We start from the raw sequence: 19,139 nt of genomic DNA on the forward strand, positions 1-19,139 counted from the left end.
TTGATTGTGAGCAAGTCACTAGGAGTATTCAAAATTCTTGTTTTGTTGGCTAATTTTGACTGTTTACTGATTGTGCAAGTACAGCTCTTAAAATCCAGTGTGGATATTGACAATTGTAAATTCATAATTATCCTTCTATGATTGTTCTCTTATATTTGCTTAAAATGTGCTGCTGCTGTGAAAATTCCTGCTTGTCAAATTGTTTACTGGAATGTTAATGACAGGAGAACAGACAGGGTGCAAACAGCAGAAATGAAGTCAGGTTTTATGGTTAAAATGAATATATTCAGAACATTTCTTGAGATACACAAACAACATCTTGGAGAAAAAAGATCTACTAAGGATTCTGTTTTAGCGAGGGTAAATGAGGCCAAAGTTTGTATTTCTGATATAACAGATCCCATTGGGGTAGTGCTAACATCTGTGATGGATTTTCAAATATTTTGCTTACTATTAAACCCCCCCCCCATCTCTTCCAATAACACCAATATTAACCAGGACACTTATGAGTCAGCATCTAGTTGGCACTCCACTCTTCCTGTTTATCCCAGGAGTTGTGTTGTATGTGCTGGGTCTGATTCTGCCAACAATTTTGTGAGCACTAGTCAACTCAGGTGAGTAGCCCCTATGATGCCAATGACTACTTTCTTAAATAAGGGTTTACAGGTTTGTTCTCTCTATTTTTATTCAGCACTTTTGGTTTGTTTTCCAATTTTGTTTTGTGTTTTTAAAATATGTATAGATTGTAAACTCTGGGCTAGATTATGAGAGAGCTATAGATTATGAGCTTCCTTTTAGGCATCTTAATGGCTTTTCAAAAGGGCTCAACATTCAGTGAATCCTGCTGACAACAGTTGGGTACTGAGCAGTTTTCAAAATCTGGCCATATTACTTAGGTGAGTAAAAGGAAGCTGAGCTCTTCTGAAAATCTGGCTCCAGTTGTGGGTGCTGAGCATTTCTGGAAATCAGACTTTTTTAAAAAATTTTTAAGATATTAGATAAGAATCAACTTATATCAATTAAATTATAATAATTATATATCTATAGGCTCCAAACTAACAACGCACTTAAGAATGTGCTGAATGTTTAAGTTCATGAGTAGTCCCATTGAAATTGAAATGCTGTAGTGCTTTGCTGGATAAGGGCTATATTTTGTAAGCTGTTTGGGGCAGAGCTACCTTTATTATATATGTGTGTGGTTCCTAGCCCACTGGAACTCTAACCCCTGATCAGGACCTTTAAGTGCTGCAGTAAGAATGATAGGTATCCTGTAAGCATCATGTACTTGCCTCAATAGCCTTCCTGAGGTTTGATACTCATAGAACTGTATGTTGAAGTATACACTTTTCAAATACCCCATGACTGTACAACATAGCTTAGCATTGTGTATTATATGATTTTGATACATATTTAATGAAATATTTCAAGAAGTCTAAGGCTTCCAAGAGAGCAGATAAGGAACTTGCTCTTTTGTGACATTTGACATTATTTTCCTCACCTCAGTTGGCTGGATGTGCACCTTTTCAGGGGTTTCGAAAGGTTAATGATTTTTAGGAAAATATTAAATTCACGTAATTTGAAGAAGAGTGATTTTCAGGATTTATATATTTAAACTATGCCATCAGACATGTGGGGTATGTGTAACATGTAGATAAGATCTCCATGTAGATGTTGCTCAACTGGGGAATTTGTTCAGGCACATAGTGAACAAAGAGATTAAATATTAACAGAGGAACGATAACTCTTCTTTCTGGTTAGACCTATCATTAGGAAGCAAGGAGACTTCAGACTCTCTGGTATATATATGAACACAAAGTGCCTTTCACTGTCAGTACTTTCAGCAGGGGAAGGTTACCAAGCTGTTTAAGCAAGCCAGCATCATGAAACTGTTATTGCTGTGTCTGTTCTGTGTTTCCATAAGTAAATCCACGGCGTCTACAGATTATGATGATGAGGTTGTAGTAGTGATGACAATAATTAATAATAACAATAGTAACACTTAATCTTACTTAGTTGTATGTATGACTTTATGCACTTTTTAATTTAGTTAAATTACAAAAATAAAATGTTAAATTATCTCAAGAACATATTCATCCTCAACTTAAGGTGTTCAAGGAAAATTGTAATAATTTTTTTCTCATATGAGTAACAGCAAACTGTAGGGGTTTTTTCCCCCTGTTTTCTGATGTATTTTCCTTCTCTTCCCTCTCGCTCTCTTTGTAGGAAAGTGACCACCGTTTCAAGGTAAGATTGGATTTAATTACATGTTCAGACATATTCAAGTAAGGATGTTTATTTAGCAATTTTAACATTTATTTAAGAGCATGAGAAACAAACTCGGCATAAGTAAAAGAGTAGCAAAATGTGTGTTAAATAATGTCTTGAAGTCAATATGAGTATTTCCATTGGTTCAGTGGGTTTTGAATCAGGCTCTAAATGAGCAACAAAAGGAAGGAACTGATTCCCAGTTCATATTGCACTGGAATTTGAAAGAGAGAGGTAACATTCTGCAACAGAATTAAAAAACAACAACAAACAAACAAAAAAATCCACCAAGGCCAGTCTAAAATTAAGGCATAAAAATGTTTATAGCTGGTATATTAATTTTGCTTAAGGAAAGAAATTTAAGAAAAGTCAATATTTGATTTAAATTTGGATTTTTAAAAAAAATCTTGTACAAATCCCTAAACAAATGAATACCAGGTTCAAAAATGATAAATTATTTCATATGTGGCATAATTGGGTCTATAAATTGAATATGTTTCTGATATACTATTTTACCAAATAACTTTGCAGCCATTTTCTAACGTACACACTGCTTATTTCTGATGTTTCTAAGAGTTTGATCTTGCAGCCATTGCACACATGGGTCTTACTTGTGAGAGTAGTCTCATTGACCTCACTGGGCTACTCACAGTGAGGGTGTGAAGGATCAGATCCAAAATCCTGAATTTTTTGGTCTAGCCTATTTCCCTTATCCCTTTTAGATTGTTAGTCATATAAATGCCTAATTCTTTTTTGAATCCTACTAATAACTTGAAGCTCTATGTCCAGTGGCTATGAGTTGTGCAAAACAATCTATTTCTTTTTATCAGATTTAAGTTTCTTGCTATTTATTTTTTCTGAACCTTTTCTATTTTTGCTATTTCTGTTTTGAGATGGGGGGCTAGTACTACAAGGGGGTTACAATATTTTCAGTATTAGTTTCAATTTCCTCTTTTAACTTTCCTAACAATTTGTTTGGTTTTTTAATGCCAGAGTACATTGAACAGATGTTTTCATTCAGCTACTCACAATGATACTCAGGTCTTTTTCCTGGATGGAATTAGTGTATTTCTTGTGATTAAAATGTGAGAGATAGAGGGCAAAATGACACCTAAAATATGCCAATAAATTGATTTATGTTATTTTTATATTTTATACAGTTGATGTACCTGCTTTTAAAATAATGCTCCTAATTATAAAGGGTTTTTTCTCCTTCTGGCTTTGTGTAGGCTAATGGCGTAACAGTGGATGCTCGAGGTCACAGACCAGTAGATAGAAGACGGGAGTCAGCTCCAACTCTCAGACCAGCTCCTCCTCCCATTAGTAAAGGTGGATATCAGGCTCGTCCAACAAAACCACCCACTTGGGCCCAGAAGAAAGAAAAAACCGTTTATCCTGATGCTGGAGGCTGCAGGCATGCATCAGATGAGCTAGTAGGTGTAATTGCAGTGGAGACAGATGCACTTAATAGTAATAGTATCCCTGCTTTCAGAAATGTACTAAACCTCACAAAGGTACATTCTGCAGCTCAGCCCGAATCTTGTGCTTGGAATGTTCAGTAGCATTCAGGTGATTACAGTGAATTCGATGCACTTCGCTTTCTAGTGTTTTGATGATACCCCTCCCGAAACATTACAGTCATCACTCTTTTTTCAGAACTCATCTTTTTAAACTGTTGTGCCCTTTAATATTTTTCTCTTTCTTTAACAGCTGTGAAGAACAGACAGTTTTCTTAATCAATCAAACACCAAGAAGTGACCATTGTAGTTCACTGACAGCTCAACTCTGCTCTCTCTTGCTTATGTTGAGTAGTACCTGATTGAGCAAGTAGTCTTGTTGATTTCATGGGATTACTTGTTGAGTCAGATCCTACTTATGATGAGCAGGGAGGCGGAACTGAGCCCTGAATGATGAATGTAAATAATTATGAGCTAGATTGTGCCCCCCCCCATCACTTACATGGCTGTGCATTGGGAGGGAAGAAATAAGGAGCCTCTCTTCTCACTCTTCATGGCCTGCAAAAGGGCTGGCTAGAAGTGCAAGACCTGTGGTTGAGGAGGCATAGGGACTGCAACTGAGATGCTGCCCTCCACTTGGGGAGCCACTCACTGGAGAGGTGTAGTGGAGTAGGCGGAGCCAACGGTTCACTCCCCCTCCCCCACTGATTCATTACCCTAGAAATGAAAGGAACGAAGACAGAAGTATGTATCTTTATCTTTAGGCATTCCTAATTGAAAGAAAGATATAGCACAGCTCTGCTTTAACATATTAATACATTATCCAGGGTATCTTCACTATCAAACATTTTTGCATCTATCCTGTGCTGCATGGCTCTGTCCAGCTGTCCAGTATTAAAAGGAATCCCCCACATTTTAAATTCTTCAAACATTCATTACATTTGCCTGTCAATCTTTATCCCAAGCTCCCTCAGGTGGGTAATGTCTGCAAAAACAAGTAGTATGTCTAGTAGTATGCTAACTTCCCTATACTGAACCAGTAGTGCATCACATTACCTCAGTTTTGGTCTCCAGTAAAAAGCATACGTTGTGACCATACTGCTAGGCATCTTAGTATCTGAGAACTTATTACTTCTAACTAGAGATGACGCAAACAAGTTTGTTAAAGTTCAGTTAATCAGAAACACAGGATTATTTTGGAGGCCTTTAGTGGGTTGGGTACTTTCGGTCTCATACTGCTTCGAAATTTGGTGCTTTTGTATTTTCTTCATCCATTTTGGTACATTTTCATCCTTAAGAGGAATAGTGACTGATGCTATAATAACATTTTCATCCTTAAGAGGGATAGTAACTGATGTTAGCGCCAGCTTCCTGCGGAGATAATTTTTTAAATCTTTTTGTGTATGGCTGTCTCACATGAAAGATACTCATAGCTTATGTACCAGAATAAAGTTAATACTTAATTCTGTGATTATGGGGGGAATATCTCTCAGTATTTTTGGGTACCTAATAGGGCTGTAGTGCTTGATGAGTCATAATTTTGTAGCTGCAGATGGTTCAACTATGAACAGTTGATAGTCCAGAAAAATTAGCCAAAAGCATGTGGTGGATCACAGATATTAGGGGGTTCCCTCCTCCCAGAACTTTAATGAGTTATCAGAAGGGATCCCCAACTGGAGCTTGAGCCTGTTTTCTCCATTTAAGATGGCAGTTTTTTCTCCGATAAATTGAATGTCTGAAGTATTTTGAGACCATATTGAGGCAACTAAATACATGGCTTAGAGGTGCTAGATGCTCAGCATGTTTGAAAATCTGGTTACTTGTTTAGGTGCTGAAATATGAGATTGGGAACCTAACTTTAGGCACCCAGTTTTATAAATCTTGGCCCCAATCTACAGCACTTGTAATTGACTCTTTCCCCTTTCCGCTTTTTTAGGGAGTGTTGTGTCCAACCGGGTGTGAGCTGCAAACTGCAATGGTAAAACAGGAAAAAAGTGTGAAATCCGACATTTGGGACCTAAAGAACAAAATAGATAAACAGTCTGAAACCTCTTCAACATTCTATGAGTATATGAATACACTAGAAGATAAATTGGCAAGAAGACAGAAACAAATAAAAGGTACATTATTGTTATTCATCATTGCAGTAAATCAGTATTACAGACAAATTTGCATTGCTACAAGTACTAAATATATAGGGCTTATTAAAAAAGGTTACAGATAGGAGCATCAGTGTAAGTAGCTAGGTGTCACAAGTCCATAAAACTATATCTAAAAAATCCTACCTGAGGGGCCAAGGACCTGATCCTGCTTTTGTTGCATTGGTCCCCTAGGCCTGTGTCTACCCAGCAATGAAATATCTGCAGTTGGCCCAGGTCAGCTGACTCAGAATTGCAGAGCTCGGGCTGCGGCACTGTAAAATTGCTGGGCTCCAGCCTGAGCCTGAATGTCTACCCAGCTATTTTTAGTCCCGCAGCCTAAGCCCTGTGAACCCAAGTCAGCTGATCAAGGCCAGCCACAGTCATGCTGCAGGTCTTTTATTCCAGTGTAGACATGCCCTAGATGTCCCCAGCTCCTGGACAGCCATAATAAACTTCTGCGAGGGTGTTTACTACAGGTCCTTTGCAGGATATAATCACAGCAAGAAATTTGTCCATTTATATTGAGCCATAATACAAAGTATGTCCTTGTTACAGGAGCTAAAGCTCTTTGCACACTGTGAAATCAGGGAAGAGAGGGAAAGGACACACAGAGCACTCTTTTCATTTCTACAACAGAAGTAAAATCTCAAATAATACTGACTGGATCATGGTTTATAATTTGGATTAGAATATGCTAGTTGGAAAACATGTTGAAAATTGTGACAGTTGTTATACATTCTCTTTTCTAGACAATGAAAATGTAGTTTCTGAGTACAACACAGAGATAGAGCAGCACTATACGTACGTCAGAGAGAACATAGACAACAACATCCCGTCTAGCCTCCGAGTCCTCCGTTCCATTGTGGATACCTTACAGAAAAAGATACAAAAACTGGAAAATGCTATAGCATCCCAAATGGACAATTGCCGCTCTTCGTGCATTGTTTCCTGTACTATCCCAGTGGTGTCAGGCAAAGGTAACTCATTTAGGGGTATAGAAATCTCTCCCTTATATCATTGTACAACTGGACAGATGCATTATGGGCACAAGTTCACATTCCTCCGAAGCATATGACACCAGTCACTACTTCTGCCCAGAGTTGATGGACCACTGACCTGATCCAGTATTGAAAATCATATATATATTACCTGTCTTATTTATTTATTGTGCATGGGATTTTCAAAGGCACCTAAGTGATTTAGGAGCAGAAGTCCCACTGACTTTCAAAAAGGCATTGTGCGTCAGTGGGACCTGTGCTCCTAAGTCACTAAGGAGTTTTTGAAAATCTCATCTTATAAGGGATAGTGGGACAATACAGGTATATTATTCTTTCTTTCGTGATTCCCTTCTATGTCATTTTAATTTATAATTTAAATCAAAGTGAAATCGAGCAGAATTAGATGTTTGTAAGATATTCCTGTATAATTAGCATACAGAAAGCTATTCTGTTAATTATTGTCTTTATGCAGAGGATTGTTCTACTAGAATTTCATAGATCCCTCAGAAACATAAACTGTTGATTTATGATTGCAGAATGTGAAGACATTATCAGAAAAGGAGGTGATTCATCTGAAATGTACCTCATTCAGCCTGATGCTTTCTTCAGACCATACAAGGTTTACTGTGATATGACCACAGCAAAAGGAGGTAAGTGTGAGATAAACTATAGCGCTTTGATAGGGATAACTATAAATATTCACAAAACTGAATTTGCACTGGTCCTGTATTTCTTTGCATTTGTGCTCATCTGAGATTATAACTTTTGGCACTAATTATTAGTTAATCTAAAGCAATTGTTCTCATGCTATGGCTTGTGAACCATTGCAAAATGTCATCTACAGAAAGTTTTGAGAACTATGTGCTGAGGGATCTGAGTGCTGGAGTGGAAGGTGGCCCATACATAGTAGGATCTTTCTCTAATAAAGTTGAGAAAGAATTGTTGTATAGTCACTGACTGGGCTTGGTAGATGAAATTTTGAATCATTGTATATCTTACTGTGGCTAGATTGAAGTGCCATATCACAGCTGTGCTCAGGAGCAAGAAGGGAGTGTGACTGCCCCCACCTCCACATCCTCCAGGTTGGCTTTGTTAGGCCTTCCTGGAGCTTGGGTCCAGGCCCTGTGCAGAATGCAAGGACTGAGCCCCAGATGCTCCCAATTTGAACCAAGTGGAAGGGAATGAGCAGATAGGGGAGGTTTGGCTCCTTCCCCACCCTGCCCTATTCACTGGCCAGAGGAGTTGGCTGGGTGCATGGAGGGGAGTAACTTGCATGCTTTCAAGGCCTGCAATGTATTAAAACCTCCAGTGATGGAGATTCCACAACCTCACTGGGTAATTTGTTCCTAACTGTAAGGATAGTTGAGCACTGGAACAAATTACCTAAAGAGATTGTGCAATCTCTGGCACTGGAGGTTAAGAATAGGTTAGACAAATACCTGTCGGGGATGGTCGAGACCAGTGATACTCAGAGTGAGGCTCATAAGCCGCAAATGGCTCTTTAATGTGTCTCCTACGCTTTTTGCAGCACATGATATGAAAACACTGTGTGATTTAATTATTAACCAATCTAAGTTATTAACCAATCAGAATGCTTTTACTATGTTATTAACCAATTGTGGTTGATAAAATAATAATATGTGATCAGTCATTTTGCTGTGAGAATAACATAGATATAAACTGAATATTTCCCCTGTCATACTGTTTAAATATGAACATACAGTACTATAGTGAATGAAACAATGAATTCACATACCGTGGTTCTTTTAGGTAATGTTGATCACTAATTTGGCTCCTGAACCACTGAGGTCTGAGTATTACTGGTCTAGAGAATACTTAGTCCTACCTCAGTGCAGGGGACTGGACTAGATGATCTACTGAGATCCATTCTAGTTCCACATTCCTATGATTCTGTGATTCTACTTCTTCCCTCTGTGCCCCAAGCAAGAGGGGAAAATGGGAATAACTGTGCCTCTAAGACTTTCTCTGCCTCCCAGTGCTCCTCCTGGGGCAGCACAGCTCCCTGTCACCCGTAACTCACAACGAAGTAAATATCTAGCCAAGTATGAAAACATTACAAGCATTCTTTGCTTCTGACATGGAGATAGGCATTCAGGGCAGCACAGTAGTTTAACTGTTTATAGATTATTTCAGAGAGTGCACACTCCAAAGATTGCACTCTTGCTTCATTAGTGCTGTGATCACATCTGTAATAAGGGACCAAACATGTCCCTTTGGTCTGTCTCTTCCGGCCTTACTCACAGTATATGGTACTACTCAATGTGAGTAGGGGTGGTAGAACTAGGCCCTTACATGCTGGGATCCTCCCACCTTGCAGGGTCCTAGAGCCCGAGCCCAGAAGTCTACACAGCAATGAAACAGTCCCATGAGCCCAAGCTCTGCAATCCTGAGTCTGCTGTCACGTGCCAGCTATAGGTTTTTCTTTGCTGTATAGACATATCCGAAGGGTCCAGTCCTGCTCCAGTTTAAGTCAATGGCACAGCTCCCTCTAGTAGGGTTGACTGTCTCCTGAGAGCTCCCTTGTGGTCAGAGGTCACTCTGCAGTGCCCTGCCTCTGTTTTCCCCTATTTAGGACTCCTTACACAGACTCCATACGCTTTTTCTATGATCAGAATACCCATTCTTTGTGTCTGGGTTTACTCACAGAATATAAACTAAAAATAAAACATACAGTCCCATATCAAAGTCCAACAGACAAACAGTTCTCTTCCTACTCCCAGGCCTTTCTGCCTAGGGAGGCCTTTCTGTTTCCTGCTTGCTCGGGTCTCTCCCAGGCCTCCCTTCCTGGAGAGCTTTGCAGCCCGTTTCTTTTTGTCCCCCTGCTTGCCCAGGATCTCTTTTGCCTTAGCTGCCTATTCCCAGCCCTTCCTAGCTGGAGTCTTAGTCCCAAATCCCAGGACTCTGCTGGAACCTGCTGCACTCCTAGCAGTATCTACTCTCCCGGAGTGAGCACCCATCCATCCACCCCCGTCACTGCAGCTTTCAGCTGCTCTTTCTAGGGTAATCACCTGATATCTCTTGAGTTGTGCCTCTTTCAGTAATCGGGGTTGGCTAGTCCCAGGCCCTCCAGCTCCTCTTACACACCCCCTGACACAAACAGAAGCCGGATTACACGCTAACACTATTTGTTCTCTTGTTAATTGCATTTTAATTCACATATTTTTGCCCCTGCAGGTTGGACTGTGATTCAGAACCGCCAGGATGGCAGCGTTGGCTTTGGGAGAACATGGGATGCATATAAAAAAGGATTTGGAAATATTGCAAAAAGTGGAGGGAAAAAATACTGTGATACTCCAGGTAAAATTCTGAATACAAACCTTAAAGCGCTTCTTTTATTAACACTTTTTTCTCAGGTTTCTTAAAACTGTCCACACTTGATTCAAAGGATGTTCATTAACTGTAGCAGATTTATGGGAAAATGGTAAAGTTGCCTTAAAACATATTCTGAAAGTGGGTTCACTGAGTTTCCTTTTATTGGTTGTCAGGTGAATATTGGCTTGGAAATGACAAAATCAGCCAGCTTACCAAAATGGGACCAACTGAAGTTTTAATTGAAATGGAGGACTGGAATGGTGAAAAGGTTTCAGCTCTTTATGGAGGATTCACCATACAAAATGAGGCAAACAAGTATCAGATATCAGTTAGTAACTATAGAGGCACGGCTGGCAATGCTCTTATGGATGGAGCTTCACAACTGTATGGCGAGAACAGAACAATGACAGTTCACAATGGCATGTTCTTCAGCACTTTTGACAGAGACAATGATGGATGGTATGTACTTGCATTAGCAATTTTTTAAAATATCAAGATAAAGCTATCAAATTGTAGATCTTACTGCTTTGTATGCATCTGGATATGGATTGTTCCACAGTCTTTTAGAATAGGCTAATATGTGCTAATTCTGCAAAATTTCACAATCTCTTAGGATAAATTTACTATCTGCTGGTCACCAGCCAAATGCATGCACTGCACCACTGAAGTATCCAAGAGCAGAATCTGACCAAATGAAATGATAATTTAGACTAGAGCTGTACCAGAATCAAATACAAAGCACCTGCAGGCACACTGGAGTAGTGGGTTGAAGTTGTTCTAAGAATCACATCAGTGTCCACAGGCTGGCACCTTTGGACGGTGTATTATCATTCACAGTAACTCATGAGGTTATGGCCCCAATCTTACTGTCACTGAAGCCAAGGAAAATTTTGACACTGAAGTCAGTGGGAGCAGGATCATTGGGCTTCAGTCAGCGTGAGCCAAAAAGGAAGGAGATCCACTGCTGAAATTAGCAAAATATCCTGTTCTAAAGGATAAATTCTACCTAATCAAGAAAATAAAGAATTTCAATTGTTAGTGATAAAGTGCATAATTTAGAATCTCTTTGGCACTATATCGCTAAAATGCCTTCTAACCCTTTTACATAGTCATTTACTCTATTATAATATTTACTAATAGAGGAATTGCTTGTGTTGGCAAATCCATATGGTACGTCTTGTTCGGTGCCATTAAATTACAATGATATTTGCATTAGAAACAACATATACAATATAACATACTGTAGGATCTTTGTGTGCCAGTTTTCTTAGTTTTTAATTAAATTCAATAGGTGAATCCTTATTATTGTGCATGGCCTTATGCAGTGAGTACCAGTGGCAGCTGTACAATATTTGGTGTGGTAGTTCTCTTTTCTACCACTATCTTTTTCAGATGTAGACATGCAGAAAAATTGTGCATTGGAGTGATCTATCATAAGCACTTTTTCACTTTGTTATTTTTAAAATGTGTGCCATTTTTTATGCTTATCAGAATGAGGAATCAAATATAGTGCAAATTTTCCTGTGCAATTCTACCAATGCACCTCCGGCATCCCTGTTACATAAATCTTTGACTTCTCTGAAGCAGATTTTTCTAATTCTCTGGTAGCCTTATGGAGTGAACAAACATACAGTAGAGACTAGAATAAGATTGCCAGAATAATTCCTTCCAAAGTTGCATTTGAACCCAGGTATCCAGAAATGAAAGTCTAGTGCATGAACCCACTCTGACACCTTGTTTCTGTCCAGTCTCTTATTGAAACCAGGCCCCATATAAGTTTTAGTTAGGAATGTAATTAAGTCTATCCTGTGACCATTTACAGAACTGATAGGTATTAGCCGATAAACTAAAGTGATCTTTCAAAAAAGATGCAGTATAATTGTATACAATTTGTTTCCAAATTCTTTGGGATAATTTCTTAAAACAGGAGATTGCCTAATGGGGTGGTCTCTTGTTCAAGATTCATTGTAGATGGATGTTTCTTCTGAGCCTAGTCTTTTCATTATCAATTCTTTGGCTGTTGGGGCTCAGACCATATGCTATTATGCATAACACATTCCTAGATGAAGTGTCTAGAACAAACTCTAGATGATCAATCATCTGTGGAAAGTTCAGAGATAACTTTTACTACATCTTGAGGATCAGAAAACACAGATTCATACACACACTCATGTAAACAGAAATAAGAATATAAGCTATAAGAATGGCCCTACTGGGTCAGACCAAAGGTCCATCTAGCCCAGTATCTTGTCTTCTGACAGTGGCCAATGCCAGGTGCCCCAGAGGGAATGAACAGAACAGGTAATCATCAAGTGATCCATCCCCTGTTTCTCATTCCCAGCTTCTGGCAAACAGAGGCTAGGGACACCATCCCTGCTCATCCTGGCTAATAGCCACTGATGGACCTATCCTCCATGAATTTATCTAGTTCTTTTTTGAACCCTGTTATGGTCTTGGCCTTCACAACATCCTCTGACAAGAAGTTCCACAGGTTGACTGTGCATTGTGTGAAGAAGTACTTCCTTTTATTTGTTTTAAACCAGCTGCCTATTAATTTCATTTAGTGACCCCTAGTTGTTGTGTTATGAGAAGTAGTAAACAACACTTCCTTATCTACTTTCTCCACACCAGTCATGATTTTATAGACCTCAGTCATATCTCCCATTGCTGACTCTTTTCCAAGCTGAAAAGTCCCAGTCTTATTAATCTCTCCTCATATGGAAGCCATTCCATGCCCCTAATCATTTTTGTTGTCCTTTTCTGAAACTTTTCCAATTCCAATATATCTTTTTTGAGATGGGGCAACCACATCTGCACACATTATTCAAGATGTAGGAGTACCATGGGTTTATATAGAGGCAACATGATATTTTCTGTCCTATTATCTATCCTTTTCTTAATTATTGCCAGCATTCTGTTTGCTTTTTTGACTGCTGCTGCACATTGAGTGGATGTTTCAGAAAACTATCCACAATGACTCCAAGATTTCTTTCTTGTGTGATAACAGCTAATTTAGACCCCCATCATTTTATATGTATAGTTGGGATTATGTTTTCCAATGTGCTTTGCATTTATCAACATTAAATTTCATCTGCCATTTTGTTGCCCAGTGACCCAGTTTTGAGAGATCCATTTGTAGCTCTTCACAGCCTGCCTGGGTCTTAACTATCTTTAGTAATTTTGTATTTTGTAAAATTTTGTATTCTGTAAAAATGTATTGTATTGATTAGCTACAGTGCCACTATTAACTATGTATTTCTCTCCTCTCACCCCCCCCCACACCTTGTAGGGTTCATGCAGATCCAAGAAAACAGTGTTCTAAAGAAGATGGTGGTGGTTGGTGGTACAATCGATGCCATTCAGCCAATCCCAATGGCAGATACTATTGGGGAGGGCAGTACACATGGGATATGGCAAAACACGGCACAGATGATGGAGTTGTATGGATGAACTGGAAAGGGTCATGGTATTCATTGAAGAAGATGAGTATGAAGATTAGACCATTCTTTCCACAATAATCATCATTAAAATGAACGTCATATGTTTTCATGTCCATATCGAAGTTAACTTCTTTTAGTGCATGATATTTGATTTTGCCTTTACATAAGAGAATCAAAAATACCAAAGTTTATATGTCTGACTATATTGTGACTTGAATTGGAGAAGTCATGCTGAATACAACCCTATGTCTGACCCATTAAAAAAAACTTGCAAGTGTCTTTTGTACCATTTGTACTTGATCCCAAGATGGAAGTAACTGAAAATATCAATTCCTTTTGCTTATAAAACAATTCAAAATCAGATATGAGGAGAGAGCTTCACTGAAAATGTTTAAAGTAACTAAAATCTTAAACCAAAAGTGTCTTATAAATTATACTTATTTATATGTTACCAGTGAATAAGCAAATGTGTTCAAATAGGTGGCAGAAGATATATTAATGTTCATTAAATATTTTCTACTACTGCAGAAGAATGTATTCTTATTCAGAAAAATGCACAAAGTAGCACAAAACAAAGTTATTTCCTTGACCAACACAGGCTATAGGGATCTAGTGACATTTCACTCTGCACCCCTCTCTTCCCTTCAGGACCAGTCCCAGAAGCAAACCTCCCTCCTGCAGGCCTCTCTCAGCCCTCTATAAGTATCACTTGACCCCTTCCCAGCTGGGTCTGATAATTGGACAGAGCTGCCTGGCCTCAGGCCCCTAGCCCATAGAGGGGCAGACTGCTCTGTTACAGCCTCCATAGGGAGGCAGAAACCCCCTTTCTATGGCCACAGGTTCCTGTCCACACCTGATCATGGAGGGGACCTCAGTCCTTCAGCAAAACCTCCACTGATGTTAAGCAAAGAAGGTTAGTGTGACAAGAACTGAGTGAGGACTACAAGAGTGTGTCCATGATTACCTCTTTGTCAGTACCTAAAGATATTGTTACAATACATGCTAAACCATGTGATTAGAAGCAGGGAGAGTCCAGTCACACTCTCAGTTATCAGTCGCACAAAGAAAACTTATGCACAGTAAATATTTGTCGGTTAGCTTTAAATTTAAAGGTACACATCTCCACGATAAGCACAATGCATCTTTGTTACTCACAGGATGTAATTGTTCTTCCATTCAGATAAGCTTTTGATTAAATAAAATTCTTATCGGTATGTTGTTGTATAAAAAATAGCACATTTGTATATGAACCCTAGCTACACACTACAGGAAAGAAACATATGAAGAAAAAAATGTATCATTAAACCTAGCATGCTATTATGAACCATTCACACTGAGTATTCTGTTACTAGTCCTATTAAAGTCAATGGGATTCCTCTCACAGCAATGTACTCCTGAATATGAGTAAAAGTGGCAGAATCAGGCTCTAACAGACCGTAGAGGCTTTCAATCAAATGCTTTCCACACTCTGAATAAGGTTGTTTTGGGAACCTTGCTTTGGTGAGTTACAGCAATGTATCTTATTTTAAAACTGTAGTATTTATGGTGAGCTAGCCACCAGATGTGCCCGTTACTTTGGGGTATGCTCATTTATTAGGGTTACTCTTCGGGGGGGGAGTTCTGTAATTCTATTAATGTACTGCGTATGTCACTTGTGTGTTCATATGGAGCTCTACTCCTTCCTTCTGCAAGTCCCCTCCCATTGGAGCTATCCTGCAGGACCTAGGTTCCCCAGGACTGGGTTCCTCTAGCCCTCGAACTAGATGAACACGTACACACAGACACACACACACACACGCTAACAGCACAAGTCTGAGTGGACTGGGTCAATCAGCAGTCTCAAGCTGATCCCCTCATATGTCCCTGCACTCAATGGGCTGGGTTAAGCAGCACCTTCAAGCTGTCACTCTTATGTGCCCCTGGTCTCAATAGGCTGGGCTGAGCAGCACTTTCAGCTGCCCCGCCCCCATGTGCCACAGGTTTTAACACGTCCCTATCCCACTTTCATGTTACAATTGTACTGGCAGTAACCCACTTGATGAGCAAACCCCACAGTATTTTTGGGCACTACAGGGATCTTTAGCTTAGGTAAAAGAAGCGTTGCTGCAGAGTAAATGGGGGAAGCTAAAAACACAAAAGAGTAAAGTTCAGAGAGAGAGAGAGAAGCAACCAGCTTAATCATAAAAGTTATTTATTGAATAATAGTGATAACTACACAAGGAAGGCTAAACCAACATAACAGACATTATTAAAGGTTAATACCTAAGGTAGAAAGGAAAACAGAGAGAGAGAAAGAGGGGGATCTCACCCACTCCATGAGGCTTGAACTGGGCGGGGTTCCCAGATGATGGTGGTAGCTCAGGGTCCTGAGTGCTGGAGACAGGCAGAGCCCCCAGCAAAATCAGTCAGGAGATGGAGTGCCAGTGGGACTGATGCATAGTTTGGATCTAAGCATCAGAACACATACTTGGGCATAGGTAGGGGTTTTTGTAGAGAAAATGCAATGGTTCAAGGGAGAACACTAGATTTGTTTGTGGAAAAACTGATAACTTAAAGGTTTTCTTCAGGCTAGACAATAGGAGCTGATCCCTCTTGGCTCAGGGTGGTGTTTTCTTCCAGGGAGCTCACAATGCAACTAGGCTGTTTCAGTATTTTGGATATCAATCAAGTATTTAGTACTAGAATTGGTCTGTTAATTGCTGAGCTGGGTGTGTTCAGGAATAGGTTCATTAATATCTGGAGCAGAGATTCTCATGATGCAGTGTGTCCCTGCTTTTCTGATCCCAGGGTTCAGTGCGGTTCTCTGTTCTTCATTCTGTATGTAAATTGAGATGTCTCCCTGTCCCATCTTTCATGCAGATGAGGCTAGGGGAGTTGTCTCTGTTTTCCATTCTGTATGGTAATGGAGATGTCTTAATCTTGTCACCCTTGTCAGGAGGGTTCTAGGTGTGTCTCCCATCTGCCCTTCATTGCTCTCTGCAAGCCCTTTCTCTGATCAGTTTTGGTTCAAGAAGAGACTGGTGGTGGTGATGGGTATCTTTCATGTGTCGGACAGGCTAGATACTGTACCATGGTTCCCCAAAAACACAGAGCTGACTGGTATCAAGGGGCACAGAATGAGACTGTTCAATTGTTACCTACACAAATCTACTGGCCAAAACACACACAGAGAGGAAATAATACAGTACTATCCACGCTTTGCAGATGGGAAACTGAGGGACAGAACTCTTCAGATTTCATGTTTGACCTGAGCCAAGTCATTTAGATTTGCCACAGGTCAGACAGGAAATCTGAAGCAAACCAGGGGATTGAACCCACATTCCTGGAGTCCCAGTCCAGGGACTTCACCACAAAAGCAACCTTCCTCTCTAATTGAATTTCTTTTATGTTGGGGGTTTCTGACAGGCAAACACTGGATCCAACAATGCTATTTGTACAGTGACTTTCAAGAGCAATAATTGCATTTTAATTTAGTGGGTGTTTGTAAAGGATTGAAAAGGTTTTATAAATTGCTCATGTGACTTATGTGATGCCCTGCTTGTGAGTAAAGGATGTTTATGTGTTGGAAATGAGAAGATACTGTAGATTTTGTGGGTTTACCATTGAAAAGGCCCAGTGTTGGTCTAACAATTCATTCTGAAAGGAAGCCTATTACAAAAATAAAAAATTTGTATTGTAAGTGATGTATTGTATAATTTTGGGCATGGGTACCCACTCATTTGCTAACTTGTTAAAGGAGAGCTCCCATTCCTAAGTGTCCCTTTTCAAGGAACATTTTAGAATATTTCAGTAAGAGTTTTGTGTGACTTTTAAAAAATTCTTCAATGTAGTTGAGGTAAATGATTAAGTTCATCAAATAATACGTCTTAAAAAGAATGTGGAATGGAATGTGACTATTATGGGAACCAGCTGACTTATTGCAAAGCACTGTTCAAATTACATCTTCTGATTTTATTTGAGTTTTTCTGTGGATTGAATGTAATTCTTGATTTAAAATGTGATCTATTGATCCCAGAAATTATGATTATATATATGTATTAATTATATTTATATCTATATATATATTAGATATATCTATCTGTCTATCTATCTATTAGCGTGCCCCATCCAAATTATCAGCAAGTTGAACTCCAACTATGCCCTGAAAAAAATCACTGCATAGTAGTGTATTTTTATGAATTAATTTCTGCTACAATATTGGTAATTATGATGAGATAACTGGCTCTGTGGATGAGGGGAAAGCAGTGGACATGTTGTTCCTTGACTTCAGCAAAGCTTTTGACACGGTCTCCCACAGTATTCTTGCCAGTAAGTTAAAGAAGTATGGGCTGGATGAATGGATGATAAGGTGGATAGAAAGCGGCTAGACTGTCGGGCTCAACTGGTAGTGATCAATGGCTTCATGTCTAGTTGGCAGCCAGTATCAAGTGGAGTGCCCCAAGGGTCAGTCCTCGGGCTGGTTTTGTTCAATATCTTCATTAATGATCTGGACGATGGTGTGGATTGCACCCTCAGCAAGTTTGCAGATGACACTAAACTGGGAGGAGAGGTAGATATGCTGGAGGGTAGGGATAGCATACAGAGGGCCCTAGACAAATTAGAGGATTGGGCCAAAAGAAATCTGATGAGGTTCAATAAACCTACAGAGTCCTGCACTTAGGATGGAAGAATCCAATGCACCGCTACAGACTAGGGACCGAATGGCTCGGCAGCAGTTCTTCAGAAAAGGAGCTAGGGGTTACAGTGGACGAGAAGCTGGATATGAGTCAACAGTGTGCCATTGTTGCCAAGAAGGCCAATGGCATTTTGGGATGTATAAGTAGGGGCATTGCCAGCAGATCGAGGGACATGATCGTTCCCCTCTATTTGACATTGGTGAGGCCTCATCTGGAGTACTATGTCCAGTTTTGGGCCCCACACTGCAAGAAGGATGTGGAAAAATTGGAAAACGTCCAGTGGAGGGCAACAAAAATGATTAGGGGACTGGAACACATGACTTATGAGGAGAAGCTGAGGGAACTGGGATTGTTTAGTCTGCAGAAGAGAAGAATGAGGGGGGATTTGATAGCTGCTTTCAACTACCTGAAAGGGGGTTCCAAAGAGGATAGATCTAGACTGTTCTCAGTGGTAGCAGATGACAGAACAAGGAGTAATGGTCTCAAGTTGCAATGGGGGAGATTTAGGTTGGATATTAGGAAAAACATTTTCACTAGGAGGGTGGTGAAACACTGGAATGCGTTACCTAGGGAGGTGGTGGAATCTCCTTCCTTAGAAGTTTTTAAGGTCAGGCTTGACAAAGCCCTGGCTGGGATGATTTAGTTGGGGCTTAGTCCTGCTTTGAGCAGGGGGTTGGACTAGATGACCTCCTGAGGTCCCTTCCAACCCTCATATTCTATGATTCTATGACTCTATGATCGGTAATTGAGTAGAAGAGACCAGCAAGCTATAATCATTATTTGACTTTATCATCTTAAGTGTCTGTATTTGCTTAATTTGTGAAAATAC

At 39.8% G+C, this 19,139-nt stretch overlaps 1 protein-coding gene across 2 annotated transcripts; it reads left to right on the forward strand.

Moving 5' to 3' along the window:
- The first annotated feature begins 1,198 nt into the window (after positions 1 to 1,198).
- Positions 1,199 to 14,042, forward strand: FGB (fibrinogen beta chain). 2 transcript variants are annotated; one of them, XM_073341415.1, is made up of 9 exons: positions 1,199 to 1,955; positions 2,224 to 2,244; positions 3,495 to 3,698; positions 5,659 to 5,842; positions 6,613 to 6,840; positions 7,398 to 7,511; positions 10,057 to 10,179; positions 10,368 to 10,653; positions 13,484 to 14,042. In XM_073341415.1, exons 1-9 carry the CDS (start codon positions 1,881 to 1,883, stop codon positions 13,710 to 13,712), a joined length of 1,464 nt encoding a protein of 487 aa, XP_073197516.1. In that variant the 5' UTR covers positions 1,199 to 1,880; the 3' UTR covers positions 13,713 to 14,042. The 2 variants fall into 2 exon arrangements, with proteins under 2 accessions (XP_073197516.1, XP_073197517.1); XM_073341416.1 differs by lacking the exons at positions 1,199 to 1,955; positions 2,224 to 2,244; positions 3,495 to 3,698 and adding an exon at positions 3,781 to 3,834.
- The last annotated feature ends 5,097 nt before the right edge of the window (positions 14,043 to 19,139 follow it).

Source organism: Lepidochelys kempii, chromosome 4 (genome assembly GCF_965140285.1).
Source record: "Lepidochelys kempii isolate rLepKem1 chromosome 4, rLepKem1.hap1, whole genome shotgun sequence".
NCBI lineage: Eukaryota > Metazoa > Chordata > Testudines > Cheloniidae > Lepidochelys > Lepidochelys kempii.

Excerpts from the sequence above, each read along its gene's own strand:
- FGB (XM_073341415.1), top strand. The coding sequence starts at position 1,881 with ATGAAACTGTTATTGCTGTGTCTGTTCTGTGTTTCCATAAGTAAATCC. Across the intron at positions 6,841-7,397 it reads CCCAGTGGTGTCAGGCAAAG|AATGTGAAGACATTATCAGA; the intron begins GTAACTCATTTA and ends TTATGATTGCAG. Across the intron at positions 10,180-10,367 it reads AAAATACTGTGATACTCCAG|GTGAATATTGGCTTGGAAAT; the intron begins GTAAAATTCTGA and ends ATTGGTTGTCAG.